The 21,569-nt window shown below is 42.6% G+C and overlaps 1 protein-coding gene across 7 annotated transcripts in view; it reads right to left on the bottom strand.

Annotated features, from left to right (window-relative positions):
* Positions 1-6,357: 6,357 nt before the first annotated feature.
* Positions 6,358-21,569, bottom strand: part of LOC100136324 (scavenger receptor class B member 1) — a 35,999-nt gene continuing 20,787 nt past the window's right edge. The window contains exons 9-15 of one of the 7 annotated variants that reach the window (XR_005040341.1): positions 14,122-14,195; positions 13,898-13,949; positions 13,414-13,560; positions 12,187-12,231; positions 11,312-11,370; positions 10,183-10,282; positions 6,358-10,072 (exon numbers count right to left, since the gene is read on the bottom strand). Coding sequence is in view for 6 of the 7 variants with exons in the window: in XM_021590606.2 (XP_021446281.2) it covers positions 12,118-12,231; positions 13,414-13,560; positions 13,898-13,949; positions 14,122-14,195 (387 nt within the window). In the remaining variant the exon portion in view is untranslated. The other 6 variants (XM_021590607.2, XM_036967255.1, XM_021590609.2 and 3 more) reach the window with 6 other exon arrangements.

Below are 21,569 nucleotides of genomic sequence, written 5' to 3'. Positions count from 1 at the left end.
GGGCAGTTGTTGTTGCCATCCTGTACCTGTCCCGCAGTTGTGATGTTCGGATGTACCAATCCTGTGCAGGTGTTGCAAGGACGATCAGCTGTCCGTCCTGTCTCCCTGTAGCGCTGTCTTAGGCATCTCACAGTACGGACATTGCAATGTATTTCCCTGGCCACATCTGCAGTCATCATGCCTCCTTGCAGCATGCCTAAGGCACATTCACGCAGATGAGCAGGGACCCTAGGCATCTTTCATTTGGTGTTTTTCAGAGTCAGTAGAAAGGCCTCTTTAGTGTCCTAAGTTTTCATAACTATGACCTTAATTGCCTACCGTCTGTAAGCTGTTAGTGTCTTAACGACCGTTCCACAGGTGCATGTTCGTTAATTGTTTATGGTTCATTGAACAAGCATGGGAAACCCTTTATAATGAAGATCTGTGAAGTTATTTGGATTTTTACGAATTATCTTTGAAAGACAGGGTCCTGAAAAAGGGACGTTTCTTTTTTTTGCTGAGTTTATATACTGTATTCTATACTATTCTACTGTATCTTAGTCTATCTATGCCGCTCTGGCATTGCTCGTCCATACATTTATATATTCTTAATTCTTTACTTAGATTTGTGTGTATTGGGTATATGTTGTGAAATTGTTAGATGTTACTTGTTAGATATTACTGCACTGTCAGAGCGAGAAACACAAGCATTTCGTCACACCGGCAATAACATCTGCCAAGTACGTGTGTGTGACCAATACAATTTGATTCGATTTGAATAGTTTATTTTCTTGTTTGTTTCAGACAGTTACTACATCACCGAGGCACCTGGACACCCACATCAAGGTGTGTGTGAGAGTCTGTTCTGTTCTGAACCAGTGGTCAGACTTCTAAAGCCTGTGGGGAGGACCTGGGTTATATGCTCTGTTTCATGTCCCATATAGGACTGTCATCCCTGCCTACCTTCAAACCTCAGAGGAGAGGAGGGAAGGATGGAGAAAGGGTTCAGAGCGAGGGCAAGTTGGAATAACACACACCTGCACACAAAGAAACGCCTGCATGTACACCGACGGGCGAACGAACAGACACACACGCAGACGCACAGAGCCAAAGCACGACATGCATTTTGTCGTGGCAACAGCCAGACAAGGTCTAGCCACTCTAAAGGTCACCAGACAGTTAATTCATCCCCTTTTTCTTCCGTAAGTCCGCTCTCTGTTTCTCTCCCTCCCTCTCTCTCTTCTGATCTCTCAGCTTGAATAGATTCCTACCTCGCTTGTTTACCTGACTGCTGTCTTGTTTCATTTCCCTCGCTGTTAATCTTGTTCCCTCTGTCCCTCTTTCTTTTGACCTCATATGTCACCTCCTCTTAGACTTGCTCATCTCTTGTTCACCGACATACACTCCTCCAGGTGTCTCTCTCACTCTCTATCTCCTTCTCTTTACCCCCCCTCTCTCTTTTTTAAAGGCCATCTCTGCCCTCTGGCTCACATCTATCTGAGAGGAGGCAGAGGGGAATGAGGACTGGTTCTGTCCCTCAACAGCAAGCATCTGTTTCACTCTGGTGCCATCTAGTTGACCAGATTAAAACTGCAGCAGACTATGCTCTCTCTCTCTCTCTCTCTCTCTCTCTCTCACACACACACACACAAACACGTGCACACATGCAAATGCAAGCACTTATTCAAAACAACAGCTGACTCGTAGAGTGGTTAGAAGGTGCAGTGGAAATATGTAGAAAATCCTGTTTGAGAAGGAAGAGAATAGGAGAGGGAGAGTTTGGTGAGTGATTAGGGGGTGAGTAGATAGACTGTAGTAGTCCATGGGCCACCCACCAATAAATGCTTCAGAAAAGGCATTGCAAAGTTTCAACATCATTACGTAGATACTTGAATGAATATGAACACTGTGTGGTTTAAAAATTGTACAAGTTGCAGATGAATTAAGTGTTATAAATCAAAAGGTAACATTTCTAAATCATAGCGCAGGAAGCTGTTGAAAGGTGCTAAAAGCATTTTTTTCCCTCAGATGCCAGAAGAGCGGTTTAAGTAGCTTTCTGGACCTTGAATGTTTTGAGAGCTGTTGTTAGCTAGCAAATTGCTGTCTTTAGTTTGGATAGCAGGCAAACACAATGGTGGCCCTTGTAGGCTAAATACAGTGCCTTGCGAAAGTATTCGGCCCCCTTGAACTTTGCGACCTTTTGCCACATTTCAGGCTTCAAACATAAAGATATAAAACTGTATTTTTTGTGAAGAATCAACAACAAGTGGGACACAATCATGAAGTGGAACGACATTTATTGGATATTTCAAACTTTTTTAACAAATCAAAAACTGAAAAATTGGGCGTGCAAAATTATTCAGCCCCTTTACTTTCAGTGCAGCAAACCCTCTCCAGAAGTTCAGTGAGGATCTCTGAATGATCCAATGTTGACCTAAATGACTAATGATGATAAATACAATCCACCTGTGTGTAATCAAGTCTCCGTATAAATGCACCTGCACTGTGATAGTCTCAGAGGTCCGTTAAAAGCGCAGAGAGCATCATGAAGAACAAGGAACACACCAGGCAGGTCCGAGATACTGTTGTGAAGAAGTTTAAAGCCGGATTTGGATACAAAAAGATTTCCCAAGCTTTAAACATCCCAAGGAGCACTGTGCAAGCGATAATATTGAAATGGAAGGAGTATCAGACCACTGCAAATCTACCAAGACCTGGCCGTCCCTCTAAACTTTCAGCTCATACAAGGAGAAGACTGATCAGAGATGCAGCCAAGAGGCCCATGATCACTCTGGATGAACTGCAGAGATCTACAGCTGAGGTGGGAGACTCTGTCCATAGGACAACAATCAGTCGTATATTGCACAAATATGGCCTTTATGGAAGAGTGGCAAGAAGAAAGCCATTTCTTAAAGATATCCATAAAAAGTGTTGTTTAAAGTTTGCCACAAGCCACCTGGGAGACACACCAAACATGTGGAAGAAGGTGCTCTGGTCAGATGAAACCAAAATTGAACTTTTTGGCAACAATGCAAAACGTTATGTTTGGCGTAAAAGCAACACAGCTGAACACACCATCCCCACTGTCAAACATGGTGGTGGCAGCATCATGGTTTGGGCCTGCTTTTCTTCAGCAGGGACAGGGAAGATGGTTCAAATTGATGGGAAGATGGATGGAGCCAAATACAGGACCATTTTGGAAGAAAACCTGATGGAGTCTGCAAAAGACCTGAGACTGGGACGGAGATTTGTCTTCCAACAAGACAATGATCCAAAACATAAAGCAAAATCTACAATGGAATGGTTTAAAAATAAACATATCCAGGTGTTAGAATGGCCAAGTCAAAGTCCAGACCTGAATCCAATCGAGAATCTGTGGAAAGAACTGAAAACTGCTGTTCACAAATGCTCTCCATCCAACCTCACTGAGCTCGAGCTGTTTTGCAAGGAGGAATGGGAAAAAATTTCAGCCTCTCGATGTGCAAAACTGATAGAGACATACCCCAAGCGACTTACAGCTGTAATCGCAGCAAAAGGTGGCGCTACAAAGTATTAACTTAAGGGGGCTGAATAATTTTGCACGCCCAATTTTTTTTTTGTTAAAAAAGTTTGAAATATCCAATAAATGTCATTCCACTTCATGATTGTGTCCCACTTGTTGTTGATTCTTCACAAAAAAATACAGTTTTATATCTTTATGTTTGAAGCCTGAAATGTGGCAAAAGGTCGCAAAGTTCAAGGGGGCCGAATACTTTCGCAAGGCACTGTATGTCTGGCAAAATGTCTTATGTTAACTGAGAAAACCACTCCATGGTTAAAACATATGACCTAATTTCAGGGTTAATCTGGATCAGTGAAGGACTGGTAACGTGCTGCTTGAATTTATGCAAGGACGAACATGAATAGTTACTCGTGTGACTAGTGTATAAGTACAGTGGTATTTTTGTTGTGTCTTTCCAATATTTAACTATTTTTTTCTTATTTTTAAAACATGTTTTTGATTATTATTATGATAATTGTATTTCATGTCCTATGTCTATTACTGTTCTGTACTTTGTCATGTATTTGTTCGTTTTATGTGGACCCCAGGAAGAGTAGCTGCTGTGATTCTAGTAAACTAAACTCAAACTCACAATTTACACTACATGACCATAAGTACGTGCACACCTGATTGTCAAAATTCTCATTTCAAAATCATGGGCTTTAATATGGAGTAGGTCTGCGGAGTGGAGGCTTTAGGGAAGGCTTTCCACTAGTTGTTGGAACATTAGTGAGGTCAGGCACTGATATTGGGCGATTAGGCCTGGCTCACAGTTGGCATTCCAATTCATCCCAAAGTTGTTCGATGGGGTTTAGGTCAGGGCTCTGTGCAGGCTAGTCAAATGTATCCACACTGATCTCGACAAACCATTTCTGTATGGACCTCGCTTTGAGCAAGGGGGCATTGTCATGCTGAAACAGGAAAGGTCCTAGCCCAAACTGTTGCCACATAGTTGGAAGCACAGATTACCCTTCACTGGAACTAACGAGCCCGAACCATGAAAAACAGCACCAGACCATTATTCCTCCTCCACCAAACTTTACAGTTGGCATTCTCCTGGCATCCGCCAAACCCAGATTTATCCGTCGGATTGCCAGATGGTGAAGCGTGATTCATCACACACAGAGAATGCTTTTCCACTGCTCTAGAGTCCAATGGCAGTGAGCTTTACGCCATTCTAGCCGATGCTTGGCCTTGCACATGGTGATCTTAGGCTTGTCTGCGGCTGCTCGGCCATGGAAAGCCATTTCATGAAGCTCCCTACGAACAATTAGTGTGCTGACGTTGCTTCCAGAGGCAGTTTGGAACTCGGCAGTGAGTGTAGAAACTGAGGACAGCCATTTTTTTGGCAGTGCAGTTCTGTGAGCTTGTGTGGCCTACCACTTCGCAGCTGAGCCTTTTTGCTCCTAGATCTTTCTACTTCACAATAACAGCACTTACAATTGACCGGCGCAACTCTAGCAGGGCAGAAATTTTACAAACTGACTGGAAAGGTGGCATCCTATGCCGGTGCCACGTTGAAAGTCATTAAGCTCTTCAGTAAGGCCGTTCTACTGCCAATGTTTGTCTATGGAGATTGCATGGTTGCATGCTTGATTTTACAGGTGTGGCTGAAATAGCCGAATCCACTTATTTGAAGGGGTGTCCACATACGTTTGTATATATATAGTGTAGTTGAACCACACAGTGTTCATATTCATAACATTATCTACATAACGTTGTTGACATGTTACAGTTTTGTTTCCAGGGTCACTGAACAACACGTTTGGTTGGTGGCAACATAGAGAACGGGCTTGGAAGCTCTAACCCTGGCAATTTGAATGGTAAACTCGCAATGGCTGCCTGGTTGGGTGATGCAATAATTCCCATGGTGTTTCGTTCTATCAACTGATGCTGGATTGTCATGGTAATGTAGAATGCTCATTCAAAATATGGCAACTGATTTGGCTCATGCAAAGTAAAGTGCTTTTTGTGATTTCATTGGGTCAATAAATCACAGCACATAATGAAGGGTACACTTCCTGCTTTTACTTCCTGGCATAGTTACACTCACAATGGCTGCCAGTCCACCCAATATGCCATTATCATCTTGAATGGAGACATCCTTTCGCTTCATTCTATTTCTATGGGTGGCCCTGGGACTATAGGAGAGGACTGAAGAATCAGGAAGATGTCGAAATATCCCAAACCCACTCTCTCTTACTCTCTATGCTCCTTCCTCCTCTCTCTTTCCTTTCCAAAGTTGTTGCATATCAAGTTGTCGTTGATAGTTTGAGCATCTATAGGGACTATCCAAACAGTGGGATCTTGGCAGTTCAGCACATGCCATAGACTACAGTGCATGTTTTACCCTTCTCGTTCTCACCCTCTCTTTCTCTGGTGTGTTTACAGCCAAAGCTGGAGGGGGGGGGGGGGGGGGGGGGGGGGGGGGGGGAAAGTGAAATGGTGGCTCATTCCTGATTGTTGGCATAGTAACCATTGTGATTGTCATCACCTTCATTCTGTTGACCACTGGAGTCATTTCCATGAATGTCAAACACTTCCCACACCACCCCGAGACACACACTAACATTCACTCTGTGTGTGTGTGTGTGTGTGTGTGTAATGCAATGTCTTTGTATACATTATAAATAAAGCACACAATTATGCATACAGTTTCACAATGTATGCATACAAACATGCGTACAGCGCAAACACACACATTGAAGCATCATGGGTTATATTGCACTTCAAGTATGAACAGGTCTTTGTGTTATAAACCAGTATAAAAGTATGTTTACGTCTTCACACAAGCACACACACCCGATGTAAAATACCACAGGAGACCAACCCAGCAGTGGAAGTAATGTACGCCAATTCATGGCACATTTATTTACAAAGTTATCCTCGCCACTTAAAGGAGTACGATGGTGCAAATTCACAAATCTCACAACAGCTGTTGTGTTCTCTCATTGAAAGATCCTGCGTTGTCAAAAAGCACACAGTGAAATGCATCCAGACCCTTGTGTGCCTCCCGAAACGCACCCTATTCCCAATATATGCATCCCAAAAGACACCCTATTCCCCAATATGTGTCCCAAAAGACACCCTATTGCCCAATACATACATCCCAAATGGCTCCCTAATAGTGCACTCTGGCCAAAGGTAGTGTATTATATAGGGAATAGGGTGCCATTTGAGACGTAGACAGTTTGGACACAAGCATTTTTAGGTACTACGCTCTTTACATTCAATCACAGAATTATTACTGTGTACAGTATGGTCTATGGCAGGGCCAACAACATTTGGTTTGTCCTCTCATGGTAATGTAGCCCATGTCAGGGAACATATTTTTGTTATTGCTAGATAAGATAGCTGGCTAGACTACCTAAACCTTGTAGAAGACTAATCATCACCAAACTACCAACTGGGCATGTGCGCAGGGGCCCTAACCACCAGGGGCCTCCCACTGATTGTTTACTTAGTCACGCACTCAGATGAACATGGCATAAGTCATGGCAACATTTGTAAAATGGCCCCTGGGGGAGGGGACACACTAAATTGTCTTGCCTGTGAGGTGGTAATCAGAATGTAGTTGGGTTTCAAGTTATATGGCTACAATGTTTTGAAGTGTGATTTTGTTTTATGCTTACTAAAAAGCTATCCTTTTTTAAAAATGTATTTTATTTTAATAAATACTTATACGTTCAGCCCGTGGCCCACAACTTAGATTATATTTCGGCCCACCAAGCCCAAAAGTTTGAGCACCCCTGGTCTATGGCCACAACACACAGGACACACCATAAACGGCCCAATTCCAAATTGACCCCTGACCCCTAGCCTTGGACGCCCATGAGCATTTGCTGTATGGTGAAAATCCAGAGAGGGCAAGGTGGAGCTACCAGAGCTACCAGATCTACCAGAGCTATCCAATCCTCTCCAATCTACATGGAGTGGCAAGGGTTTAGGAGTCAATTTGGGCTTGGGCAAAGGAGAAGTTTCCAATTGAAAAGGCACTTCGGTGTAGTAAAACAGTCAGTCATTATTGGTGCCTATGCCATCAGTAGAGGGACATTTCTAGGTCAACTAATTTACTCTGAATGAGGCGTTATTCCTAACATTGCAAAAAAACAAAAAAAAAAATGGGGTCGAGGCAGTGGCATAGGCAGAAGTCCATTCACGGCGGGGCCTGCTAAAATTTAGGTGGGCAAAAAAAACAGACCTACTACACATAATAAACCGTAGAGCTATAATTATTAGAGTGAGACTAGAACATAAAACGCACTGATATAGCAGTAATAATCACAACAGGCTTGGCAACTTCTCTGGATCAGCAACCAGGAGACTATAGACTAGGCGGACACAAACGTAACCCTTTAACACTAGAAGAGCCAAAAGAGTAATTGACTGGAAATTCACTTTCTCCAATTACTCTGCCATTTAATTTTTTTAAATTTTTTTTTTAAAGCTGTCACCCCTGTCCTAAATAAGTCCAACACGTGATCGTTGTTAGAATCGCAATGCTTATAACCTCAATTCTAGTTGATATTAAGAGGATGTCATTCCCCCCCTGCCCATCAGGTCTGTGCAGCCGATGGCCCAACCAAACTACACCTAAACCATATCAAAAGTAATTTTACATATAGTTAGCATAAAGACTAGATTAAATTGACAATAACGTAATGGGTGAGAATATTAATTGTATATGAAGTATCTGATGAACAATTAAATTACCGATAGCCTATAGGGCCTAACTATAATGCATGGGCAGAGAAACAGGGCACAGTTCTGTTTCCAATTCAATTCCTAAAAATCATTGACTGGAAATACTGCTTTGACTGTTTCATGCATTTGCCTATTTTCATTTATAAATAACAGCTCCAGTTTTATCCACGTAGGCCTACCCTTATAAATAACATAGAAGGGATTCTATTTCAAAATTAGTCTCACGCTAGGCTATTAACACGGGTAAGACAATAGCCTATTATTAACGAGGCACATCGGAGCATTCTTTTAAATAACTTTTTCACTGGACTGATTGATGTCCATGAGTCGAAGTGGAGAAGAGCATTTCATCATTTCAAAAAAAAAAAAATGAAGTGTTGAATGAAAACAAAATTGTAAGCGCTTAATAAATTTACTGAAAATGTCTTAAAAGGCCCTTAAATTAGATCCGTGAGTAAAAAGGAGGGGGACAGGAGGCCCTTCATGGTGAAATCACTAAGATCAAATAACATGGCATATGCTCCAACATCCTCTTTTAGAAATGGTATCTTAAAAAAAAAAAAATTGTAAACAGTGAGCGTTGTTGGCTAGTGAGTTCCCGCTGGCTCACGGTGAGTATCCTACACAGTCTAGCCTAGCCTACACAGCTATTGCTACGGTTTACTGCACATGGTATCAGTGTGAAGTGACACATGCAAGAACCCTTCCATTATTTTTGAAATTGGTAAGCTGACAGTTTCTTTTTTGATTTCCCCGGTAAATAATTCATTCAAATTCATTACATAAAATCTATTTCATTTAGGCCTATGTACAGCACCAGATTTTATGTAAGATGCCTTTTAGGACACTCAAGGACATCTGCCAAATAGAATGTAATGTAAATATATATCCCTTTTGTTTTCACACACCCTTCCTTCGGTTTGCTATGAATTCTATCTGATGGTGTAGACATGTTTAGGCAAGTGTTTGACTTTCCGGTACTCATTTTGGGTGCTGGTACAGTTTGTATTTAAGTGCAAGAACTCCTTAATACTTTGGAGTTAATAGTCAATGGGAGGTGCAGGAATTCAAGCAGAAGAACATTTGAGTTGCCGGTACTCAGTTCCAGTGAGCTCCTGCCCAAGTCAAGTACTGTGCTTAGGTAAAAAGACAAATGATATCCCATGTGGAACACCGACAAGTCATGTGTTTTTGGAGCAGCCTGAGTGGGTAAGCCTTTGTCCCCGAGTTGGGGGGTAAATCCCATTTAAATGCCAGTCAAGTCAGAAAGTTAACCAAATTCCAGTTTCCCTAATTGAAAAGCATGGAAGATAGTTGGAAATTCAGTCTACTTCCTGAATTGACTGGAATTTACCCCAGAAACAAGTTCACTTTTTGATTCGTTGGTCTGGTGAGATATTGTAGAATGTTGCTTTTAGGTGCCGATTTTGGGTCACTTTTCCATTTCTTCCCCTAAAAGGCTAAGGGTAGGATTATCTGATCCTAGGTCTGTGCATACAGGCAACTTCTACACACACCAGAGGAGAGGAAAGCAGAACAATACAGATCTAGTGGTGTGGTTTCCTATGGCATTTCAGGAATAGTAAAAACACATGATACTAAGTTGTTAAAACATCGGAGGAACTGGAAGGACAAAGAGACGAAGGAAGGATTCACATAACAACGACTGAGGATGCGGGGATGTATTCCAATAGTGGATCCTCATTGGAGGATTGGATGGGACACCACCAGAGAGCAGAACCAACCGGGGTGGTCCTGCCCTTCCCTGTTGACCGGTGAGTACTGAACAGAATGAAGGTCTCCAAAGTTTCCCGGAGCAGATGCAGGACCAGGTGAGAGAGTTTATAGCTGAGAGAGAGAGAGAGAGAGAGAGAGAGAGAGAGAGATGATGCACAGAGAGAGAGAGGACACATGCACAGAGTGTCCTGCAGAACTGGGCTAGGCAGCTCGCCCCCTACATGCGTGTTAGTCCACGTGGTCCTGTATTAGAGGGGTTTGCTCGCTGGATGAAGTGCTCACGCTGGCGTCCGGTATGACAGTCCTCTCACATTTTATGATCTGTCAAGAGAAAGAAACGGGATGGGAGAAGTCAGAGGCGAGGGTATAAGAGAACGGATGTTAGAAGCACAACACCGTCAACGTAGTGAGGATCAAGTCTGTTTTGGAGCCGAACTAGGCAGCTGACACCACTATCATTTCATTGAGTTAATTTGTGCATCACAGGCAGCTGGCAGCACCTTAAAATTGGAAGAACAGGCTCATAATAAATAGCTGGAATGGTAGACAAGGTTTCCTTGCATTTGATACAATTCACTTCATCCCAGTTATTATTCTTATTCTTATTATTATGAGCTGTCCTCCACTCACCAGCCTCCTGTGGTGGGCATAGAGTAAACTTCTTAATGATCTATCAAACTCACGCACCAACACCTTTTCACTACAAAAGGCCCATAAACAATGCCTCGTACCAAACAGAAATTCTCAGATACTTTTCAGTTCAATTTACATTGGGTGTATTCATTCCACTGATTCTGTTGTAAACAGTTTCTTAAAACTGAAACAACTGAAACAACCGGAACAAAAATGGAGGAACCTACCCGAATTTGTTCAATAGAAACTCTTGTAGAGTTGTTTACCTTTTAAGAACCAAATGGAAGCAAACTGTTTCCGTAATGAATACACCCGTTTGACTACAGAACGTCGCCTGTAATCCACATTCTGTTAACATCATTTAAACTCCAAAACATTGATCCTAATTGTATAACAGCAGTCTTCAACCAGAGGGTCTGCTGCAAGAGAACATTAACTATGGCCTGTCGGGAGTTCTGGCTCAAACCATGCTCAGATTGACTGGACACTTAAAAACACAAACATGGGCAGACCACTGGGTCGTATGAAACATGGCACAACAGCAGTGGATAAGAAAAGTCGATTTTAAATGATAGTGATGTTTGTACATTAAATATGGGTGAGCGTGATGCTTCGTGTGAGCCCTCAGTTTGTGTTCGTGTGTGACCTGTAGAAAACAAAAGGTGCAAACACAATGTACAGGAAAGGGGTGAGTGTGTATGTCGGCCTGAAACCTACCTGTGTCATTCATGATAAATGTGTCCATCTGTGCCGTTTACTGGGTCTTTAACCGTTGCCTAAAAGACAGCCAGACCTTTACTAATGAGCCAGTCAGAAGCAGCTACAGGAAATCATTGACCAACCTGATTGGCTGTCAGGTGGTTGATTTGACTGACAGACAGGAAGTGCAGTATTTAGTCACTCAGCCATTGGGTCATTTAATCACGGGCTGAATGTGTGTTCATGCAGTGTGTGTTTTAATTGTTGCAGTGTGTGTGTGTGCAGATTCAAAACTGAGAAAGACGGATTTAAAAGGTGTGGCATACAGGGCTCATGCAATTTGTTAATGACGCACCTCAGACAGTCTTGACAAATCAATTGTGCCATTTGGATTGATTGACACCTGACCCAGTTGAGAAGGGATGATCAGATTCCATATTCCTCTGATCAAATCAACTTCGTACAGTAACCCAAATCAGGCTGAAACTGACACGTTATACGCATTTTCTCCCCCCCCGATCAGGAAAACTCCGGTCCAGGAAGGCCAGCGTGTGCAGCCCTTTTGCGACAACCCAGCTTCCACACACACCTGGCTCAGCTAACACAACAGTACTCACCGTCTTCAATCTCCAACATAACTTTACTAAAGATCGAAGACCATGAACACTAGTGTGCAAGCGCTTGGCTGGAGCAAAAGCCTGCACACGGGGGAGCAGCCCCCAAGGACCAAAGTTGGCCTTCCCCTCCCTACGGATGGGTCCTTATAATCAAATCAAAGCTGATCAGAAGCTGTCAGGGTATTTAATTGTACATTCATATTGCCATCACATTCTCCTGATTGACAGAGGCATATTTTCTGGAGTGATTGGGAACAGTTTAATGTGTAAACCAACCCCGTGGTTCTCTATCACTGTAGACGGATCTTTTTTCAACAACACCTGCAAGAAAGAAAACCGTTCACGCCACACTAGTCATAACCACGTGACCTGAAATGCCTGTGTACAAGCCATAACCATACACTGTACGTATGGGTAGTCTCTATGGTCCCTGGGGAGCAGTGTCGTTCAAAAACTAAAATAACCTTGAAATGTGCGTAGACCTGACACACCAAATAACCCCATACTTAATCTGAAGTTTCCTTTTAAGAATCTTGGCAATGAGGCCCTTAGTCTACTTCCCCAGAGTCTGATGAACTCGTGGAGACCATTTCTGTGTCTCTGTGTCCAGTATGAAGTTTGATAAGGTACTTTCGCGAGCCAATGCTAACTGGCGTTAGCACAAGGATTGGACGTCTGAGGGCATCTGCTAGTACATACACCCATAGACATCGTCATTGAGCTAATCTAGCATGCTAGTACATACACCCATAGACGTCGTCATTGAGCTAATCTAGCATGCTAGTACATACACCCATAGACGTCGTCATTGAGCTAATCTAGCATGCTAGCACATACACCCATAGACGTCGTCATTGAGCTAATCTAGCATGCTAGCATACACCCATAGACGTCGTCATTGAGCTAATCTAGCATGCTAGCATATACCCATAGACTTCCAGTCGTCACAACAACTCTAGTTAGCATTGGCTTGAGAGCTCCCGTTCATGCGTTGATCAAATTAACTGGCTAACGTATAGAGTCAGCCATGTAAAATACAACATGTACCTTTGGATGAGTGTGTTAAGGAAATCTCTCCCGTGATTAGTCTAACGAAAGTGAGGCGGTGGAGGTGGCACTGTGTGTGTGTGTCCCCCGAAGTGGCACCACTGTACTGTATAAATCACAATCTACAGCTACTCAGAGGGAGATGGGGGAGACCTCACAGCACCCTTTCTGGTAGTTAGAAAGGGGGGCGCCAGTGTGTTGGTTTGTTAGCCGAGGCTGTGGGAAGAGCCTGTTCTCTGGTGGGTAACAGAGGGCTGCTCAGGACTGTGCAAGAGTCACAGTACCTAGTACCCATGCAAACTAAAGAATGACTCATGTCTCTCCCCTCTCACAACGAACTTGCAGCACATTCCGTTTGTGAACACAAACACTCTCGCTCTCCCATCCAACACGCCACGCAAAACGTTCCCATCCACACAGTCAGCGAGCGGTGACCATGTGCTGTAGAGGTCTTACCTTCCCGCTGTAGTGTAGTAGTACAGCTCCCAGAACAGTGGCCAGGCCCAGGCCTAGGAAACAGTACTGCATGTACACCATCACCATTGGCAATAGCACCAGGTTGGTGTGGAACGTTTTCACGATGGCACCGTCCATATAGCCATTCTACACGAGAGAGAGAGACAGAGAAACACAGGGAACACAAATCTGATGAGCGGACAGGGTTATGAGGGTGTTAAAAAGGGCTAGACACACGTTAGGGCGGTGATGCTTAATCCTGGTCTTTGGTGAGTTGATTAGTGGTATCAGGTTGGCAGTGATATTACAAAAACAAAGGTGTACCCCTTTGGGTTCCCAGGACCAGGATTAAGAAACGCTGATCTAGCGGAATGGGTGAGAGACAGAGTGTGTTGGTTAGGTTTGGAGAGTGTTGGGGGGAGGGTAGAGGTATAGAGCAGGTTAGGGGGTAAACGAACCCAGTAATAGTCTAATCACCACTCACCTCCTCAAACCAGATCATGGGCATCACAACCTCCGAGATCTTCCCTGTTTCCCTGCAACAGACAAAACAGTCACTCACAGAGATGCACAAAAACACATCCTACATAAAGAACTGAAACTCCCAGATTGAATGGGATCCTTCAGCTTTTTGGCCTTTGGGGTTAAAGGTCAGGGATAAGGAGTTGTCATCATGTGGGGAGTGCTGGGTTGGGGGGGGGTCCTTACGTGATACCCGACACCTTCTTCATGTACAGGTTGAGCTGCAGACGGATAGACACATTCAGAGGCACACCAGTCTCCTGCAGAGAGAGAGAGAGAGATATATATATATATATATATATATATATATATATATCTCTACACATACATACACACACAAACTGAGTGTCCTAAACATGAAGAACAACTTCCTAATATTGAGTTGCACCCCCTTCTGCACTCAGAATCGTCAGGGCATGGACTCCAAGGTGTCAAAAGCATTCCACAGGGATGCCGGTCCATGTTGACTCCAGTGCTTCCCACAGTTGTCAAGTTGGCTGGATGTCCTTTGGGTGGTGGACCATTCTTGATACACACGGGGAAAAACAACTTTGCAGCGCTATAGTTCTTGACACACTCAAACCGGTGCACCTGGCAACTAGAACCACACCTTGTTCAAAAGTACTGCAATCTTTTGTCTTGCCTAGTCACCCTCTGAACAGCACACAAACAATCCACGAAAAGAGGGAAAGGATAGAAAAGAGACAAAGAGGATAAGGACAGAGGAGAGAGTGTCAATGCAAAATACTTGCTACAGTAAGCAAGTAAACAAATGCGCCGTTGAAGGAGAGGAAATGCACATTAATGAGAGAAAACACTGCGCGTCCTCAATGGAAAAATATTTTGTGTTTGGACAAAGGCTCTCTGCCCTCTTATTTGGATAGACAGTCGTTAAGCTTAGGGAGAGAGCTAGAACCACACATCCAGTCTCGCCTTCTTTTACCAGGATCATTTCATTCCACTCCCTTGTTCCCAAACAGTTTTGTGCCACAAACGAGTGCATCCCCTCATAACTTGACTGGCATAGCTTAAAGTCTGCATTTTGTCAAAACAGCGGATTAAAAACACACGCGCCGAGTTAAATTAACACAAGGGGCATACACGTGCGGACACAACCACACCACTATGAGCTCGGAGACTGAGCATCAGTCCAACCTCACAAATCAACTGTTCTCAGTTCACTGGCTTATTCATTTTAAAAATGACAATGAAAAACCTATATAAAATCAACGGTGATCAAGATAAAAGTCCTGAACTCAAATATACAGCATACACAGTGCCTTCAGAAAGTACTCAGGCCTTGACTTGTTCCACTTTTTACATTCCAGCCTTAATCTAAAATGTATTAAATTGCCCCCCCCTCAATCTACACACAATAGCCCATAAATGACAAAGCAAAAACAGGGTTTCCTTCACTGTGGTCCAACTCTGTGGTCCAATCACGCTCCTTCTTGGCCAAATAGCCGTTAAAAAAAAGGCTGGAGGTGTGTTTTGGGTCACTGTTCTGTTGAAAAACAAATGAGCACACAAAAGCACAGACTGACAGCATCACTTATCTTCATAAGAAACATGTTGAAAATTCCAACATTGTTTGCATAGTCATCTTACACACCGCTTGATATGTAGGCTAAGTGTGCCTTTAAAATATGTTTTAAGTATGTTCATGTTCTGTATTGTTTCATGTGGACCCCAGGAAGAGTAGCTACTGCTTTTGCAACAGCTAATTGGGACCCTAATAATAATAATAATAATAAATTTTAAACCAAAAATACCTTTTGCTTGCTACATAACTTCTGAGTGACAGGAAGCACGAGCGCCAATCAGCCTACACCACTGAGCACTCACCCGTCTAGAATAGCCACGTCAGCAAATGACTGCTGTCTGAACCCACAAACAGCGCCGATTTGGTCACTTGCTGTTCGGACAGTCAGTATTCCAAACCTGATTTGAGCAAAAAGGCCTGCAGTTTGAAGGCATCGTCATCAGACACCTACCTCTGCCTACTTTCACAACTTAAGTCATGAGTCGTTTAACTCCCCATCTGAAACACCAACACCTGCCTATATCATGTCACACCATATGACTTAGCTAACAAAAAACCCCAAAAGTTAGTAATATTTTAGATGATATTGATGACTCAATTGTGTTTACTGTAGGTAGCGTTAGCTAGCGTAAGTTAGTCGTACCTGAACCAAAACTCCAGTATTTGTCATCATATAACTTGTTCTGCAGCTCCTTGTGAGACCCAACTTTGCAAAAAAAAGAAAAATTCGAGCCAGAGTTAGTTTCGTAAGTGTAGCAAAAACACTACAAAAAGCCTTAAAGGGTTGCCAAACAGACATTGGGTCAAGATCATATATTGATAGACAAGTTGGATTGTTTCCCTTCCAAATATGGACAACCAATTACTTACAGAACTTGTCACATTAAAATGTCAGATATAAAAATAAATAAAAAAGATATAATTGTGGTTTAAGAGAACATTCATTTTATGGTAAGTAGTAAGGTTCTCTTCAAATTAAGCCAGAAGGCCAACCAAATATTACTAAAAATGTGTTAGATGTTCTCTCTACATAGAAAACGCAAAATAGTTTATCCTTAAACTTTTTTTTGATTGAATAAAATACTAACATTTGGATTGGTGAAATTTATCAATTTGGCTATTTCAGATTAAATATGACTTCAATTCAAATGTATACACCATTAGACAATATTTTATATCACATGTACAGTGCCTTGAGAAAGTATTCGGCCCCCTTGAACTTTGCGACCTTTTGCCACATTTCAGGCTTCAAACATAAAGATAAAACTGTATTTTTTGTGAAGAATCAACAACAAGTGGGACACAATCATGAAGTGAAACGACATTTATTGGATATTTCAAACTTTAACAAATCAAAAACTGAAAAATTGGGCGTGCAAAATTATTCAGCCCCTTTACTTTCAGTGCAGCAAACTCTCTCCAGAAGTTCAGTGAGGATCTCTGAATGATCCAATGTTGACCTAAATGACTAATGATGATAAATACAATCCACCTGTGTGTAATCAAGTCTCCGTATAAATGCACCTGCACTGTGATAGTCTCAGAGGTCAGTTAAAAGCGCAGAGAGCATCATGAAGAACAAGGAACACACCAGGCAGGTCCGAGATACTGTTGTGAAGAAGTTTAAAGCCGGATTTGGATACAAAAAGATTTCCCAAGCTTTAAACATCCCAAGGAGCACTGTGCAAGTGATAATATTGAAATGGAAGGAGTATCAGACCACTGCAAATCTACCAAGACCTGGCCGTCCCTCTAAACTTTCAGCTCATACAAGGAGAAGACTGATCAGAGATGCAGCCAAGAGGCCCATGATCACTCTGGATGAACTGCAGAGATCTACAGCTGAGGTGGGAGACTCTGTCCATAGGACAACAATCAGTCGTATATTGCACAAATCTGGCCTTTATGGAAGAGTGGCAAGAAGAAAGCCATTTCTTAAAGATATCCATAAAAAGTGTTGCTTAAAGTTTGCCACTAGCCACCTGGGAGACACACCAAACATGTGGAAGAAGGTGCTCTGGTCAGATGAAACCAAAATGGAACTTTTTGGCAACAATGCAAAACGTTATGTTTGGCGTAAAAGCAACACAGCTCATCACCATGAACACACCATCCCCACTGTCAAACATGGTGGTGGCAGCATCATGGTTTGGGCCTGCTTTTCTTCAGCAGGGACAGGGAAGATGGTTCAAATTGATGGGAAGATGGATGGAGCCAAATACAGGACCATTCTGGAAGAAAACCTGATGGAGTCTGCAAAAGACCTGAGACTGGGACGGAGATTTGTCTTCCAACAAGACAATGATCCAAAACATAAAGCAAAATCTACAATGGAATGGTTCGAAAATAAACATATCCAGTTGTTAGAATGGCCAAGTCAAAGTCCAGACCTGAATCCAATCGAGAATCTGTGGAAAGAACTGAAAACTGCTGTTCACAAATGCTCTCCATCCAACTTCACTGAGCTCGAGCTGTTTTGCAAGGAGGAATGGGAAAAAATGTCAGTCTCTCGATGTGCAAAACTGATAGACATACCCCAAGCGACTTACAGCTGTAATCGCAGCAAAAGGTGGCGCTACAAAGTATTAACTTAAGAGGGCTGAATAATTTTGCACGCCCAATTTTTCAGTTTTTGATTTGTTAAAAAAAGTTTGAAATATCCAATAAATGTCATTCCACTTCATGATCGTGTCCCACTTGTTGTTGATTCTTCACAAAAAAAATAGTTTTATATCTTTATGTTTGAAGCCTGAAATGTGGCAAAAGGTCGCAAAGTTCAAGGGGGCCGAATACTTTCGCAAGGCACTGTATATGCTTTTGATCCATTTATGTGATTTTAATATCAATTTCACCATCCTTCATTTATTTATTTTTTTACCATTGAAGCTCAATGTTGCATTTTTGCAACACTTCATCAGATTGTCTTAAAATAACTTACATTTTGAAATTTGTAAGAGGCTTATTACAAGTATTTCTGGCGAGTAATATGTTTTTTTTCCCCCTTCATTTGAATCTATGCTTGGGTCTCACAGGGTTAAATAGTGAGGCAACGTGTTTTCAGCATTCCCTTTGTCCCTCTGCAGCAGGCATATAGTGAGCAACAAATACATATAGAATCGTGAAAAATCGCACTACATATCTCAGCAACTACGTATCGTGATAATATCGTATCGTGAGGTCTCTGGCAAGTCCCAGCCCTAATATGACTGGATAACATGAGACTTTGGTCAACAAGAGCGATCTCTCCACCATTGTCACATTCAAATGTTACTGCCTATAGCCATAAAACAGACTGCTAAACCAACATTATCGACTGAGTCCACCAACTAAGACATCAGTATATCTATAGGTTACATTCATATGCAATGCTACATATGTGAACATTAACAGAAATCAATAGATGACTGAAAACAGACTAGAGGTCATTGATCTGTCATCATCTTAACCTGAGTTTAGATCGTGACACACTGACTAACATACAACCGCCCCACCCACCTTCTACCCCCAAGCCATAATACAGTTATAACATCAAATTGATCAGAAATACAGTGTAGACATTGTTAATGTTGTAAATGATTGTAGCTGGAAACTGATGATTTTAAATGGAATATCTACATAGGCGTAGAGGCCCAATATCAGCAACCATCACTTCTGTATTTCAATGGCACATTGTGTTAGCTAATCCAAGTCTATCATTTTTAAAAAGGCTTATTTATCATTAGAAAACACTTTTGCGATTATGTTAGCACAGCTGAACTGTTATGCTGATTAAAATAAGCAATACAACTGGCCTTCTTTAGACTAGTTGAGTATCTGGAGCGTCAGCATTTATGGGTTCGATTACAGGCTCAAAATGGCCAGAAACAATGAACTTTCTTCTGAAACTCGTCAGTCTATTCTTGTTCTGAGAAAGGAAGGTTATTCCATGCGAGAAATTGAAAAGAAACGTAAGAGGTTATGTAGTACACAATGTTGTATCTTGTCTGAGTCGCTTGAATTGCAACTCCACTTTGTCTCTATAGTGACATTTTGCCTGTTTGATTGCCTTGGAGGATAATAACTACTCTGTTTGTATTCGTCCATATTCCCAGTCGCCTTGCCATGGTTAAATGCAGTGGTTCACGCTTTCAGTTTTGCGAATGCTGCCATCTATCCACTGTTTCTGGTTAGGGTAGGTTTTAATAGTCACAGTGGGTACAACATCTCCTATACACTTCCTGATAAACGCAGTCACCGAATGAGCGTATTCGTCCATGTTATTCTCAGAGGCTACCCGGAACATATCCCAGTACGCGTGATCAAAACAATCTTGAAGCATGGTTTCCAATTGGTCAGACCAGCGTTGAATAGACCTCAACTCAAAACAGGAAGTATCCGTGCTTCTGCCTATAGGAAGGGAGGAGCAAAATGGAGCCGTGGTCAGATTTGCCAAAAGGAGGGCGGAGGCCTTGTATGCATCATGGAAGTTAGCGTAACAATGGTCGTGTTTTTCCAGCGCGAGTGCTAGTCGATAGAACTTCGGCATTCTCAGCGACATTAACTGCAGCTTCAGGATATATGGTTTCCAGTTTTCATAAAGCCCAGTCAAGTTACTTGAGGGAAGTCGTGGTGTTGGCATACACGGCTGTGGCAATAACCGAAGAGAATTCTCTCAGGAGATAATACGGTCGGCATTTGATTGTGAGGAATTCTAGGTCAGGTGAACAAAAAGGACTTGAGTTCCTATATGTTGTTACAATTACATCTCAATTACCTCCTACCCCTGTACAGCGACTTGGTACCCAGTTTATATAACCAAGTTATCAGTCAGTGTGCGCTTATTCCTTGATTTCTAAAATATAGTCTCTGCATTGTTCTGAAGGGCCCATAAGTAAACATTACACTTTTAGTCAACACCTGTTATTTATGAAGCGTGTGACAAATAACATTTGATTTGACACGCACAGTTCAGGCTGGCAAGGACCTCGATGAGAGTTGCAGCCCAGGGCTGTGGATGGGACCACCAGGTGTCAAGCTGCAATCCAACCCCAGATGGTCAGTTCCACATCGGGGAGCCTTCCTCTCGCCATATCCTCTCCCTCCTGGAACTATGCTTCGCGCAACAGTCCACGTCTGATCCCCACTGCCAATCGTTACAGCAGCAGTTACAAACCATGTCTTCACTTAGATAACGACACCTCCTTGTATGGAAGTACACTACCAAGAGATCTGGCCCTAATTGGCACAGTTGGTAGTGACTGGCTCAAACCCTGCTGTGGTTGTCCCCCCTTAAAATTGCTACACACCAACAGACCGGTCATATAACCAATTACTGGGCAAAGCTTATTGCCATGTCTGCAATGCTTTTATAATTGGCAGTGGTGTGATAGTAGAGTGACCTAAAACAAGTATGCGATTCTTGCTTAGTCAGCGATCAAAAACCAACTTTATTGGGGGCAAATACTAGCAGCTCAGATGCAGTCTTATCTGTACAATACATCTTATCGCCTTCAGCCATATTATGACATGGTGCCAATAATTAGTTGCAGTGTATTGGCCAGCAACAGTACGGGATCACCAAACGCACCAGTCACAGCCTTTACACCCCCCCCCCCCCCCCCCACCCCACCCCCCCCCCCCCCCCCCCCCCACATCTGGCCTTAATCTGTTTATAGGAGCAATCTCGACACCATAATACCCATTTCCTCGTACCGTAATACACAGAAAAGCTACAGCTCCAATTAGGCTATCGCTAAAAAAAGGTCACCGACTTTGTGTCCTGTGCCAGACAATTTACCATTAGCATGCACACGTCTTAAATATTTAGCTGCTAATGTCTGTTCCAGACCATTTGACTTGAGACCTTTTATATAGTTTCATCGTGGACCGGGTGGATTACTGCATGGCAGGCAACCTAAACCACATACATGACCCCCAGGCCTTAGAGGATTGTTAAGATAGACAGAGCTGCTATAGGAGGACATTTACACTAACCACTGCCACAGAAAAGCAATGTATATAATTAAGGACCCCAAGCAAACACGGTCACTAATGGCCTTCAGTCCTACAGAACTCATGCTGTGGCCAATGTTCTACAGCAAGGAATCACGAG

The sequence above is a fragment of the Oncorhynchus mykiss genome, chromosome Y, assembly GCF_013265735.2.
Source record: "Oncorhynchus mykiss isolate Arlee chromosome Y, USDA_OmykA_1.1, whole genome shotgun sequence".
NCBI classification, from domain to species: domain Eukaryota; kingdom Metazoa; phylum Chordata; class Actinopteri; order Salmoniformes; family Salmonidae; genus Oncorhynchus; species Oncorhynchus mykiss.
The sequence above is the reverse complement of the archived record's forward strand: the minus strand, read 5'-3'. Positions and strand labels throughout refer to the sequence as shown.